The sequence below is a fragment of the Limanda limanda genome, chromosome 11 (assembly GCF_963576545.1).
Source record: "Limanda limanda chromosome 11, fLimLim1.1, whole genome shotgun sequence".
Lineage (NCBI taxonomy): Eukaryota > Metazoa > Chordata > Actinopteri > Pleuronectiformes > Pleuronectidae > Limanda > Limanda limanda.
This window is the reverse complement of record NC_083646.1, coordinates 7,884,467-7,897,907: the sequence shown is the minus strand read 5'-3', so window position 1 is coordinate 7,897,907 and position 13,441 is coordinate 7,884,467. Positions and strand designations below refer to the sequence as shown.

At 40.6% G+C, this 13,441-nt stretch overlaps 2 protein-coding genes across 2 annotated transcripts; one reads left to right on the top strand and one right to left on the bottom strand.

Annotated features, from left to right (window-relative positions):
- The first annotated feature begins 479 nt into the window (after positions 1-479).
- On the top strand, positions 480-2,358 carry dnali1 (dynein, axonemal, light intermediate chain 1). The gene is made up of 6 exons (XM_061081198.1): positions 480-560; positions 1,089-1,219; positions 1,294-1,463; positions 1,616-1,794; positions 2,053-2,217; positions 2,323-2,358. The coding sequence occupies exons 1-6, from the start codon at positions 480-482 to the stop codon at positions 2,356-2,358; spliced, it is 762 nt and encodes a 253-aa protein (XP_060937181.1).
- gnl2 (G protein nucleolar 2) lies at positions 1,795-10,953 on the bottom strand. The gene is made up of 16 exons (XM_061081197.1): positions 10,760-10,953; positions 9,450-9,534; positions 9,230-9,324; positions 8,731-8,870; positions 7,178-7,362; positions 7,000-7,066; positions 6,761-6,919; positions 6,548-6,661; positions 5,656-5,784; positions 4,782-4,886; positions 4,519-4,677; positions 4,255-4,362; positions 3,676-4,157; positions 3,383-3,462; positions 3,058-3,134; positions 1,795-2,908 (listed from the first exon to the last, which is right to left on the bottom strand). The coding sequence occupies exons 1-16, from the start codon at positions 10,821-10,823 to the stop codon at positions 2,765-2,767; spliced, it is 2,193 nt and encodes a 730-aa protein (XP_060937180.1). The 5' UTR covers positions 10,824-10,953; the 3' UTR covers positions 1,795-2,764.
- Between the last annotated feature and the right edge of the window lie 2,488 nt (positions 10,954-13,441).

The window sequence follows — 13,441 nt, the reverse complement described above, 5'->3', positions numbered from 1 at the left end:
TCATTTCTGTTGTTAAACACCATACAAAGTCATGATAGCTTATTACCTTTCATCTGAGCTGCTGCTTGTTTCGCCTTGGAGATGAAGATGCCATAACTCTGCTGTACATTGTCCAATCAGCCCCACAATTCTGTCACATGATCATTTTCCCGGTTGACAACTACATGGACAGATCTATTAGTCAGTATGTAGTGATAACAGCGACACCTACTGGCAACAGGAAGTAATCCTCGTTTTACACGATTTACATTAAACTTTTCACTTCATGGTCTACACTTGATGGCTAATGCGTGATATCAGTGGGCGTGGTTCGGCGTTGCATGACATCCTGGTCTGTGATTCCACCGGAAGTTCGCTCCGCCGTTTGCGCTGTTGCCCTGACAACGCAAACAGTGCTAAGTTCTAACAGCACCGACACATCTGCAGCATAAACCTTAAAGATCCAGATTCTATTGTTAGCGTCATCACAGCAGGAGACGATGATCCCACCGACAGACTCGCTCCTGAAATACAACAACCCGGTTCTGATCAGCAAGACCACAGACAGGAAATCACCTAAGGTCAGTTGTCATAGTTGTTTAAAGGAACTTCTCTCACTGAACAACGGGAAGTGGGGAATAAAGAGAAAGTGTTAAACCTGTTTATTTGTTGATATGTGAAATGTAGTTAAGAGAAAAGAAGATAAAGAACTCAACTTTATTTTGAAGGGATAGTTCACCCCCAAAAAGTCAATTATCTGATTATCAACTCAGCACGATGCCTATTGAGGGGTTGGTGAAGTGTCTGAGGCCACAAACAATTTTGAAGTCTTAGGGATAAATAGTGTTGCAGACAAATCCAATACAAATGTAGTTAAAGTGGGATAACGTCTTCAAACATAAAAAAACAACTGGAAAAAGAAACATAAAATGCCTCCATAGGCTACTGCTCCTGTGGTGTCATCCAAGTGTCTGTAAGCCCCGACATTCAAATTCAACTCAAAACAAGATCATTTACACCATGTATTCAGCTTAAATACAAGAAATGTATAAGGATTAGTTAAGTTATTGCAATATACCACATGTAACACTTCATACTTTCCACCACAGGCGCGACCTTTAAGAGCGTGTCCTCAGCAGCCCATTGACTCCTGCCCTGTTCCACCTCCACCTAAACCCAATGATACTGATGCCACAGGGAAGGAAAATGAGGCCACTTTGGACACCATCTTCCCACCAAGGTACATTCATCTCCATCATGGCTCAGAGGGGTTAACCCACTGTGGTATGTATCTCAAGATCTGCTTCTTTACAGAAAATGGATGGTAGAGAACCAACAATGGCTGCAGCAGGTGTCCAGCACTCCTTGTACCAGAACAGATGTTGTGCGCCTCGAGGAACTTCTGGACACAAACCTGCAGCAGAGGCAGGCCAGAGAGACGGGCATCTGTCCCGTTCGCAGGGAGCTCTACACCCAGTGCTTTGGTAAACACAATGCACTGTACTTACATTGGTGGAAGATACATAACTTAGTGAACTATGGTTATGTTTTTAGACTCTATGGACTAGATCTATACCTTATGTCACATTTTTCCTATACAGCAACATCCACTTATCCTGATTTTCTGTTTCCACAGATGAGCTCATCCGTCAGGTGACCATCAATTGTGCCGAGAGGGGTCTGCTGCTGTTGAGGGTTCGAGATGAGATTAAAATGACGGTTGCTGCCCACCAGACCCTGTATGAGAGCAGCGTAGGGTTCGGCGTGAGGAAAGCACTGCAGGCTGAGCAGGGGAAAGCTGACATGGAGAAAAGCGTGAGGGCATTGAGTTTATTTCATTTATTATGAATTACAAAAACAGAGGAACATGACCCCAAAATCTGAAATTTTGCATTTTAAAAGATAATTTAGACATGTATTTTAAGATATGGGATTTTAGTTAGTTTTTTCAGGAGTCCAGCAGGGAGCGCCGTTTCTCTTTAAGAAAACTTGGATGGTGGCAGCACATTTTACAGAACGGATCCTGCTTCTGTAACTTGCTCATGAGTGTCTCGTATGCATGTATGAATCTAGACTGCTGATCTGGAGAATGAGATTCACGACCTGAAGAGGCAACTGAACGAAGAGAAAGCGAAATGTGACGTAATAGAACAGAGAGAAACTGAAAAGCGACAGGTGGCGGAAAAGAAGCACATGGAGGAGATTCAGTTCCTAAAGAGAACCAATCAGCAACTCAAGGTGAGGTTTCGTCCTCACATATAAAAGTAAATGTTTTCCAAGCATCAATAGTAACTGTGTTGCCCTTGTTAAGCTTCATATCAAGCTATTTGTCATTTTTTTCAGGCCCAACTGGAAGGGATCATCACATCGAAGAAATAACTGAAAACCCAAAAACCCTGAGTTACCATTTCCCCATTTGTATTATGAAAACTCAACTGAGTGTAATTAGCAAATATTTTCATTTTCTTTATGACAAGTACAGTTCAAACGATCACTGTAGATATCTCTTGAGCATCAAGAGAGCATTACACCTGTAAATGACGAATGAAATGTCATTCAAACACAGAGGGGTCCAAGGAAAAAGAAAGTCCAAAAGGCAAAAATGACTTCATTGTCCTGAGTGACAGTCTGAATAAGGCATCACGTGGCCACTTCATAAAGACCCTTAAACACTCAAGTTAGAATTCCACCTTTTATCAACTGTACTTTTTCAATCAAAACTTGGCCTTATTTAGCCAAATGAAATAAAGATCTATTACACATGTTGTGTTATATAACTCCATCTTTAGTGCTTTGATCGCTTGGTCCTCTGGCCTTCTGTGGCCGGTGCTGGGGCCTTTCGGTTCTTGTTCTTGTTTTTCACATTGTGCGTTTCATAATAGCGAACGCCAACTCTCTTAATCCTCCCTGCACGGTCCATCGCTCTTCTCTGTGGACGTAGACAAAGAGGGAGAAAACAATTGATTAAATATTCTGCCACAAAACACCTGAGCTTTTATCTTCATTCCTGTTACGTTAGAAAGAGGAACATATATTCATCAAACTGATCTACTGTGTGACAGCAGAAACCCTACGTACCTGTTTAGAACTCAGTCTTTGCGCCTGTGCCGGCTCTTCTTCCTCAGCTCTCCTCTTCTTGCCTAAATGGACTCTCGCTGAAATCAAACAAAGATGTAATGTCAGTTTCAGATTTAGCTCTTAAGGTCAACCCGACCCAAACCATACGCATTTCATTTGTGCAGGTACAGATATATAGTTTGACAGAAAGTTATTTGTGTGTCAAACATGGGAAAGTACCTCAATCCCAGGAGTGACACAGCTCGCATCTTTAACCACATCTGTTAATCCTTCTAAAATCATTTATTTTGTTAAACACCCCACAAAGTTATGACATGCTTATTACCTTTAATCAGATCTGCTGCTGTTTTCACTGTTTTCGCCTTGATGTCTACGAGTGCTTTGTCAGACATTGCCTTGGGTATCCTGTCCAAAGAAGAAAAAAACTGTTAACTCCTGTTGGGATCTGCTGAAATGAACAACTAAATTAAGCTCAGTGCAGCTTAACAACTTATTTCACGAATTTTCAACATTCAGGAGATCACAGTCAAAATGATCAATTTAAGTCCTTAGAGGATTTAAGACTGGTTTAAATGAATGGCATGAGAGCAGAGATGGTTATGGGGAGAGCAGACTCACCGGATTGCAGAGAAGCGCTTGGTTTTGGCGCGGTCCAGAAACTGCTTGTATTTGGCGATCTTCTCATCCAGCTCCTGGATGACCTGGCGTGAATTCTTACTGTCGCTTGCTTCGCCAGCCTGAGAGGTTGTTGCATCAGAGTCCTTGATTTCTCCATCAGGTTGCTCAACTGCGGTTGTGTCCTCTTCTCCCTTCTCTTCTTCTTCTTCTTCTTCTTCCTCCTCACAATTTTCGTCGTCCTCAGAGCCAGAGAAGTCTTCCATCTCAGGTATCTCCACGGGAACCAAGTCTTCCTCTGTGAACTCAGGTGCCACGTTGATCTTTCCAAAGTTCTGTCGCACATTGGAGAGAATCTTCTGGACCTGCTCCCTCTGTCTCTGCTGGTGTTTCTCTTTTTCCTCTGCCGTGGCATCTGGATTTTCTAGTTGTTCTTCCTGCACAGCCTCAGCTACCTTTGCGGCTTCTTCAGCTAGCAACCGTCCCTTAGAAAAATAACCACAACAAAATACAAGTTGACACACAAGTTATAGGCTGGTGTTGAAAAAAAAAAAAAAAAAGTCAAATTCTGTAAAACAATACCTCGTAATCCCCCTCAACTCCGGGGGGTTTCACAAAGAAGGGGATGCGTCCTCTCTGCCAATCGTTCAACACCATTTTGGAGACTGTTTGGATATCTGGTTCACCACCCTGCACAAATCCAGAGATACAATGCTTAAGCTTAACTTGTGATTCACTTTTTAACTGAAAGCTTGCAACAAATGCATTAACTGAAATAACTACGCCTTAAGTACAGCTATAGTTAGGGTAAGGTCCTGCACAGGAAAATGAAAGAATCATTCAGACCTTGAGAAGTTTCCCCATGCGACATGCCAGCTTCTCCAGAAAGTCGACAGCATTCTCCCAGGTCGGGATGCGGTAGGTTTTCTGAATGTATTCTGGCTTGGCCCGCTCCAGCACGCCCTCAATGTGCTCCTCTGGGTTCTTGATCTTCTCCACTTGGACCTAAGTTAGGTAAGGGTGGGGGAGAAAGATGTCCAATTTACAATATGAAACAGAAAACTGTCAGTGATGGACTGAGTCGCATAAATGTTAAAACCACGACTTACCACTCCTTTCAAGACAATATCGGTTTCGCTATCCTCTGAAGGGTAGACAACACCGGGGCAATCGATGAGGAAGATGCGCCTCATCAAAGTGATGTACTGCCACACCTACGATGGAAAAAGATAATTGTTGAGTGAAAAATAAAATTCTTTTCAAATGAGTTAATATGATGAGTGAGCTGAGAATCTTTTGAGATGGAAAAAAACTGCGAAATCAAGTCTGTATGAGATCATAAGCACAGCTTCTTCTTTTCATATTAAAAAACTCCCCCCAATGACTGGTTCATCATCTAGCAGAATTTAAGAGCAAAAATTCACATATACTCAAAAATAAATAAACGAGAGTCCCCACAGGGCTGCAGATTGTGAGCATGTTTGGCCGTCAGTAAACAGCCTCACGTGTGTGGTGAGAGTCAAAAGACGAGGTGGGAAATAAAGGCGTGCTGGCCACAGATCTACTGAGAAGGTGTGAACATTATTATCCCCCGTTTGTGGTCCAAGTTCACAAATTTTGCAAGGATGAAAAAGATATGTTTTCCCTTTCTTTCCCCTTGACCCTTCTTTGGACACTTGGGTTTTTAGACCCTTGTTCTTTTCCAAACAGGATAAGCAGCCCCAGAGAGGAAATTGAGGATAAAAGCTGTTGTTGTTCTTTCTCTTGTCCCAGTTTGTTTTATAGTTAAGAACACGGAGTCGACCATTTCTGTTGTTGCAGCTATCAGCAATTACTGAGAAAGGTAACATGCGTCTTTTCACCTCACGTTACCCTCCCATTGGATTAAAGGTCTATATATGATTTTTTTTAAAAACAGAGAGCTAACACACTATCACGCTGATCATGTCCAGCAGTAATATTGATATGAAACATGGACGTTACCTTGGTTTCTCCGGCGAGCGGTGCCACATTGCAGACCTTCTTGGAGCGCAGTGTATTGATGACCGAGCTCTTTCCCACATTAGGGTAACCAATGAAACCCACACTTATCTGCTTCTTGTCCGTGTGGAGCTGTAGGAGACAAACAAATAAAAGTCAAGAGTGTTGTGTTTCCTAAACAACGGTCTTACTCTGTCATCGGTTCAAGGAGGTCATTTGGACGAGGCTCTGTTGCTATTTGCAATAAAGCAGGTGGACTTGTCATCGCTCCAGAACAACAACGTAGTTGGCTCAAAACAAAACAAAAGGATTTATGTGAACAGGAATCATGAAAATCTACAATCTTTTATATAAAAAGGTCAATTTAACCCATGATAAACATCTTCTGTTTATCCTGGGATGTTAACTCTGTTTTTGGATATGGAAAAGAGAGAAACTTTTACTGAGAAATAAACTCAAGAGTTTCTGTGCCTTTATCATGAAAGCTAAAATAATAAAAAAAAACACAATATCAAATTTTTGTTAGTGTAATTCCCTTATGATTTCTTGACCTTTTAGATGTTCTCAGTCCTGTACTTTCATGAACAAGCTTCATTCCACAGCGTCTATGTCACATTATTAGTTCAAGTAGGTTTAGACCAAAACTTTAATAACATTAAATGTAATATTAGATCCGGTTAGTATTGTGAATTATATGATTAGAAAATTGGTTTACCAGCAGTCTTTTTTATAAATATAATAAAAATCTTTTTCAAGTATAGAAAACACACTCAGAAATACAAAGAGGTGAAATCTCCATGTCCACGGCCAAAACCTTAAGACTAAGAAAATGGCTCTGTTGCAGATGTTGAATGAAATTTGTTTTTGACATTTTTTAATTCCAGCATGTGTTTACCTTGCTAAACTGCCTGAGCAGCTGGATGAGAGAACCTTTACCAAAGGAGTTGGTGAGACTGGCATGGAAAGCCAGAGTGGGGTACTCCTGGGACAAAAGAGCAACCCACCGTCTCTGTTTCAAAGTTGAGGGGAAGAGAAAAAGTATTAATGTAATTTAATACTATAAAACACTGACATGTCTCTAATCAAACAACATTTCAGAATTTCTTACCGTGACCCAGGTGGGGATGAGATCACACTTGTTAAGTACAAAGATCAGATGTTTCCACTGTTTCTCCTTCTTCATGTACGACTCTATACTTTTGGAGCGTGTTCCCATGGGATCACGGGCATCGAGCACTTGAATGATAACGTCAGACGAGTCGATCACCTGTTACAATAAAACAGTCAGGAATGCAGGATGTCTCATAACTCTTTAGTGTACCAACTCCAAATGAAATTAAAAAAAACCTTGTAAAGTTCTCCCCAGATCCTCTTGGACTGACCCTTCTTGAAGATTTCCTCACGTGGTTCGTCCCTGATGCCAAAAGAGAAAACAAGCAAACAATAAATTCAGACCTTTAAATATGAAAATTCGGCATCTCTGCTCCTGACCAGTTAGATGTAGTGACTAAACTGAGAGACTCACCGGACTCCTGTGTCCTCGACCACCAGGTCTCTGTCCTTCTCTGCGCTGTAGCTCAGGGCCGAGGCCTCAGCCTTCTCGATGAGGTCTTTCACGTCCCCCACCATGAGACTGGGCCTCTTCCTCTGAGCCTTGGGTCCAAACGTGGTCTCGAAACCTTCTGTGTCGAGAATATGCACCTTGGAGTTCTGCGTTATAAAGAGAGAAGATATGAGATGAGTGTTACAGCGGCGATTATTGTTTAATTCCATCAAAAGCACAAGCTCTTTACTTTAGGTAGTGGCTTGGGATGTGCATTCAAATAACTAGAGTAGTGCTTGTTCTAAACCCGCCTGCTTAGCCTGTGGTGATTCTGGTTGTAGTTTTCTTTTTGAAACTGTAAAAATGACCTGACGCAGTTGAGCCAAGACGAGTAAAGACGATCTGAAGCAGCGCTGATGCTGCAGCTGCACAAAGATCTGTTCACCTCTTTATTCAAAGTGAAGTGAAACTCCTCTCAGTACGCAGATCCATGCTAAAGAGCTCCGGTCACCCATTTATTCAAAAGTGTATTAATATTGAACAGATTGCGTGTCCAACTCCTACCAAATTCATCACTGCACTTCATGTGAGCCAACGAAACAGCCAAGTCCGTGTCTATGCTGATCAAATGTTCCAGTGATCTTGAAACTCAAGCCATACGTCTCCTGCACCGCTGCCATGCGGAGCACGGGGCACGTTACAGCTTTGTCAAAAACAATCATGTTAAAGGCTTCGGGTTGCTTCGAAAATCTGCTCTTTGACAAGGGAATCCTGGGTAAAAAAAACTAATACTGAACCACAACCTCATTTATCTGGTCACTCAACAGTCAGACGTTTGAATTCGACTATAAATAAGAATCGTCAATAGCTGACAGTTATCACGGTGTTGAGCACTGCATTGCCCAGCAAAAACTAAAACAAAGGATCCAACAGTCAAGTGCCTCTTTCTTAAATTCAATTTCAGATGATCCACTTTATAAATTTTGCTTTGGGCTTTCAACCTGTTAGGAACACACCACTTTGATTTTCTGGGAACCTCCTCCCCACAATGTTTTCATCTCCCATTGGAAAGTATAACTGTACCATCGCCATATGCCTATTTGTTAGACATCGCCCGACCCTTGTGGAATGGACAGAAAAGAAGGAAGAGGATGAGAAGACCTGGATGATATTAGGAATCATGCTGGTTTGGGGGTGGAACAGATAAAGCCTGACTGATTACAACTCTCTGGTGTTAAGCACAGTGGCCACTCAGGGTCACAGGGGAGCAGAATGAGAATAAGAGTGAGATCTTGTGTTAATTTCAACACAAAAAATTCCTTGAAATGCGCTACTGAGGAAACAGAGCCACGACTCTCACTGCTTTATATAAGCCAAACCAAAACACCATAGTTTTACATGTCTGTGCTGTCATAGTAAAATATAATTCAGACCACCGAGGCATATCACAGGGTAGGGTAGACCGCAGAAGACCCCTACAGAAATAAATCTTCCTTAAAAGTACAGAAAAAGAGGTTTAGACCCGTTATACTCACATGGGCTTTGACTCTGTCGTGCAGAAGAGACATGGGGAGTCTGCTTCGTTTCATCACCACACGATATGGATCCTTCTGTATCGCTCCCATCTCCTCCTGGAACTTCTGGAGAGATGACTGCTTGATCACACGGGTATTTGCTGAAAAGAAGAAGAAGCGTGACACAATTAATTTAGACATCACATCTTCGATCATATTTACAACTCCTTGATTCATCAATTCTCACTGACGAGTTACTATAGGGCACTCAAACTTTTCAACTCTTTAGTAATACACTGCTGCCCCTGTTATCCTGCTAAATTGACCTAATGGCAGATAGCAGATGTCATACATTAACACAATACTCTTCAAATGTTTTATGATATTGTCAACGTAATCCGGGTTTGTAACGACAGTGGGGTCAATTCACAGGCACAGAAAATATGATTTGCTGACAACTACCACAGGCAACCCTGCTTTAAGACATACGTCATATTCAACAGTGAAGAAATGCACTCACTAAACCATTTGATGTTGGGTTCCACTCTGGCTTGAGTCCCCGGAGCCACTGTGGACTGGAACGACAGAGGTCTGATGACTTTTCCACGGTCATTACTGGAATCAGAGGATCAGAAAATCAGCGTGAACTCAACACTCACTGTTACATTTCAATTCTACTAAGAATAATCTGTCATTCAGTAGCTCACATGGGAAAAACTCAGATCTTCATCATCACTCACCATCTCTGTGTCTGTCTGTACATATTCAGACGCTTGATAGTGGCTCGGTCCCTCAGGTTGGTCGCAACAGCACTTTTGACCCGATCTGAGAAACACACAAGAGTTAATTGAATGTTTCATCTGTTAAAAATACACAACTTGTATTTAGTTGAATGTGGTATGCCAGTTTGGTTAGAAACACCAAGCTAATATAAAATTTAAATAAATTGAATTACAACAACATTGTATGTGTACCTATAAACTGCAATACCTTTTTCTGTTGAATACTGTTGGATTAACTGTCACCAAGCTGCCAGGCGGTCACCATTACTGCCTATGTTTATTGTTATTTAAGTTTATATTTTTTATATCTCTAGTCTTGTATTTAAGTTTTACTCTTGTACTGTTTTCACTTTGTTAAAAATGCATTTACATCTGCGGTACCATAATTTCACAGGCTATCTTTAAATCTGTATTTATATTTGGCTTCAATACTCCACCTTTGTTACTTGTGTCTTTCAATCACCTTGTACTTAAACTATTGTATTGACACTATCTTCATTAGCACACATTTCTCTACAGTGACAGTTTTGTAGTAGTTGTGTCTAGACTTTCATCTCACTGCAGTGAAATCATTCATGGCTCATCTTGACCTTTTATTATTCTTATGCTCTTGAGTTTTGACTGGTTTATGTGATACTGGAGGCCTACATTTTCATCCTGATCAATAAAGTATCCATCTAACATTCACAATATTTTGTGTTTGAAACTGTTTTAATAAATGCAGAACATTGCCCCTCCATGTAAGTTGAATCTATTAAGGTGTTCTATTCTATTAAATTCCCGTTATTACTATTCTAGTCTTTCTATTTGGAACGCTTGTCTCCATTTTAAATTCACTGTATGTATGCATGTATTTCTACATCTTTTCATAAGTTTCCCTATGTTTTTAGTATTAGGCTTCAACTGTTAATAATATTGTTTTTTACTTTAAAGTCTTTATTTGTTAGTATAATAAAGTAAGCACCCACAGGCTTGTTCCACACTTAATGTCATTGTACTTGCACAGTGACACTAGAGGTGTCAAATTTAAAAGGCCTAGCAATGCGGCTGCAGCATTAGCTTAGCATTAGTTAAAGTTAATTTAAGTCACCCAGAGTTGTGTGAATCATTTTGACACTTTCCACGTGTAACATGATAAACTATATTAGTTTAACAAAGGGGGGTAAATCCACGTGTGTGTTGTACAGAGCTCACGGTGAGGCAGCTAGCACACGTTAGCATTAGCTGTAAACAAACGGTGTAGCTGGGGCTAGCTGGGGTTAGCTCACCGGGGTTGCTGCTGGACGACCCGGGGTTGATGGAGGCTCTCCCCTTGAACTGAGGCTTCACCATCTTGGCGGCTGTGTCGGCGAAGCCCTGCACAAGCGAGGAAACAGTAGAAACCCTCGGAAGGTTCGAGGAAGCTGGAGTTCGGCTGCTGTTGTTTCCGTGAGCTGGAAACTGTGCAGCGCACACGTGTTGTACGGCGAGACAGGAAGAACGTCACCGGGGGAAGCGAGAGTACAAGAGCCAATCAGAGAGGCTGAGAGTTTGACGTCATAAATGTACAAAGTCTCCATTGATATTATGGTGAATGGAAGTAAATAGAAATAGTTAAAAAACATTCTGAAATGAATAATTTCCACAAATAATGTATTTTGATGATTTAAATATATTGGCTCCAATTTTACTGTCATTAGTAGGACAGTAAATCAAGTATTTGATTTATTATACTACAACTGCTGCAATTTACTTTTATATTACTTCCCAAGCATTACTCTCATTCTATCCACCGCGTGCCTTATAACTGCATACTAAGTCTTACTGTGTACTATGTTTTGAGTACTTTTTACATACTTATACGTTCTATTTTTGCGTACTTATATGTTCTGTCAACTTATATGTTTACACCGGCGTTCACAGAGAAACAGCATTTCAATCCCGTCCTGTGCATATGGCTAAATTGACAATAATGTTTACTGACTTTTTTGAAAGAAGTTGCATAACATATTCAAACAGAATCTGCATTTCAGTCACAGTAACTTCAGTTTATGTGAAAAAGTTTCATTGCTATTCTCGTTTTATCCCAGAAGAGGGTGCAACACAGTTTCCATCAGGGAGTTGCCATAAGCGAACATGTCCTGCTGAAAACTCATAATCTGTCATGCTTAGTCCTTCAGCACCTGAGAGGCTACTGTCTGCAGTTTTCAGTGAGTGATAAAGGTCACAGGAGGCAATAGAATTGAAAATAAAGCATGTTTTGCAAAATAAAAGTGGTTGAATAAATGTGTTTTTATGACAAAAGGGGAAAGAAAGAAACAGAAGCCACAGAAATGTGGCAGGAATTTGTGGAAATAATGTGGTCACTACAGAAAACTTAAAATTGTCAGGACTCGTTTTATTTTATAAGTGCTGCCCAATTTAAAGTTTCAGAGACATGACCTCAGTGTCCTCAGTGGTGGCTGCTGCTCATTAAATGCGAAAATGCACGATGTAATTTCACATTAAACTGGTGTAACTCCACTGTTAATTGAGTTTATCTATGTATAAGTTTAAAGGGACTTTGAAAGTTGCAGTCTGCAAGACCAGGAGCTCATTTGCAAACAGAAAACAAAACAGCACTCTTGTGAAATTAAGCCTTTCTCACTCAGGGATCTTTGTGAATGCAGACCTGATGCAGACCTGTTAGACACCACAACATATTGAAAAGGCCACGTTTGTGTGGTTGTGATGAAGCCGCCTTCACAAAGTGTATGGTATGTTACACAAGTGTGGCACAGCGCCAATAGGCAAGTTCGTAGAGACTCCGGTCTGGAGAGGCGCCATCCAGTATTCAGTTTACACAGCAGGGAGACCAAAGAATGTTCTCTGTTCATTTTCATACAGATGAAATTGGAACTGACTGCATCAGCAATCCACTGCAATAAATGATTTTGCAAAATCAGAACGTGACGTTTCTCCTCCTTTTTTAGGCCGAAGAAAATCCAAGCACAAGAAATAAACTGAGGCTGTGAAGGTTCTAAACTTCCTTCATTTGGAAATCTAAATTCATAATCTACTAATCCTCCATAGGAAGCATTTTAATGAAGAGAGAAATAGTTTTCCTTTTTATTTCAAGTCATTGACACTCAAACTGTTTTACTTCTAGTTAGAGACAGACATAATGCTCTTGTCCAGTTTCTAACCATCTTTATCTTTAATTCTACCAATATCAATATATCACAAAATGTAGCACCTATGTGATACGAGATCAAATATAAAGCCATTCCTGCCTAGCTGTTGCCTCTCCATGTCTTTTATAAACTGACGGAACTTTTTTGAACGTCTTTAAATAATCGTCCTTCTCCTTAAGTTCAACACAAGTTCACGAGAGCATGAAATCCTTATTCTCAGACTGAAAGGAAGTTGACTTTTTCTTGGCCTGAGGAAATTTAGCTTCCTCTCATAAAAAGAAAAACCCACCACGAGTCAACTTCTTCAATTAGAGGAGAGACTAATCAAAGTTTACAGTATATAGTCTCCATCATTCTGCCATGCAATGACTGTAGGTTTATCCGGTCGGTCTTCACAGCAACAGGAGAGACAGAGTTATGTGAGGATTGTTTTATTTTAGCCCAATTAATCTTATAACAGGACAGGACTCATGTCCAGCCTATTCAAAAAGAAAAAGTGAATGATTTGCTTCCCTGAAGCAATAAAATATGGTAATTTATGACAATTATATGACAATTCTGAACCACACTTTGTGTACTAGCAGTCAGGTACTCTGTTCTTTTAAAAAAACACATAAAAAAAACACATATAAAGCAGCTCTCAATTAAACAACTGCAATAAATAGCAGATTTAAGGAGCAGGTTTATATTACAACACACAATTCTGCTATGCACTACATTTTATAGACTCATATAACTGGGAAAAGGTTGAAAAGAGCGGAGCTCCGTGTCCTCTGGCCTCCCATAAAGGTGCTGGAG

What these genes read in the sequence shown, in the direction of transcription:
- dnali1 (XM_061081198.1), top strand. Translation starts at nt 480, where the DNA reads ATGATCCCACCGACAGACTCGCTCCTGAAATACAACAACCCGGTTCTG. An exon ending in CAGACAGGAAATCACCTAAG is followed by an intron (nt 561 to 1,088) that starts GTCAGTTGTCAT and finishes TTTCCACCACAG; the next exon opens with GCGCGACCTTTAAGAGCGTG. An exon ending in GCTCTACACCCAGTGCTTTG is followed by an intron (nt 1,464 to 1,615) that starts GTAAACACAATG and finishes CTGTTTCCACAG; the next exon opens with ATGAGCTCATCCGTCAGGTG.
- gnl2 (XM_061081197.1), bottom strand. Translation starts at nt 10,823, where the DNA reads ATGGTGAAGCCTCAGTTCAAGGGGAGAGCCTCCATCAACCCCGGGTCG. An exon ending in GTCGAGGACACAGGAGTCCG is followed by an intron (nt 7,067 to 7,177) that starts GTGAGTCTCTCA and finishes TTTTGGCATCAG; the next exon opens with GGACGAACCACGTGAGGAAA. An exon ending in GAGTTGAGGGGGATTACGAG is followed by an intron (nt 4,158 to 4,254) that starts GTATTGTTTTAC and finishes TATTTTTCTAAG; the next exon opens with GGACGGTTGCTAGCTGAAGA.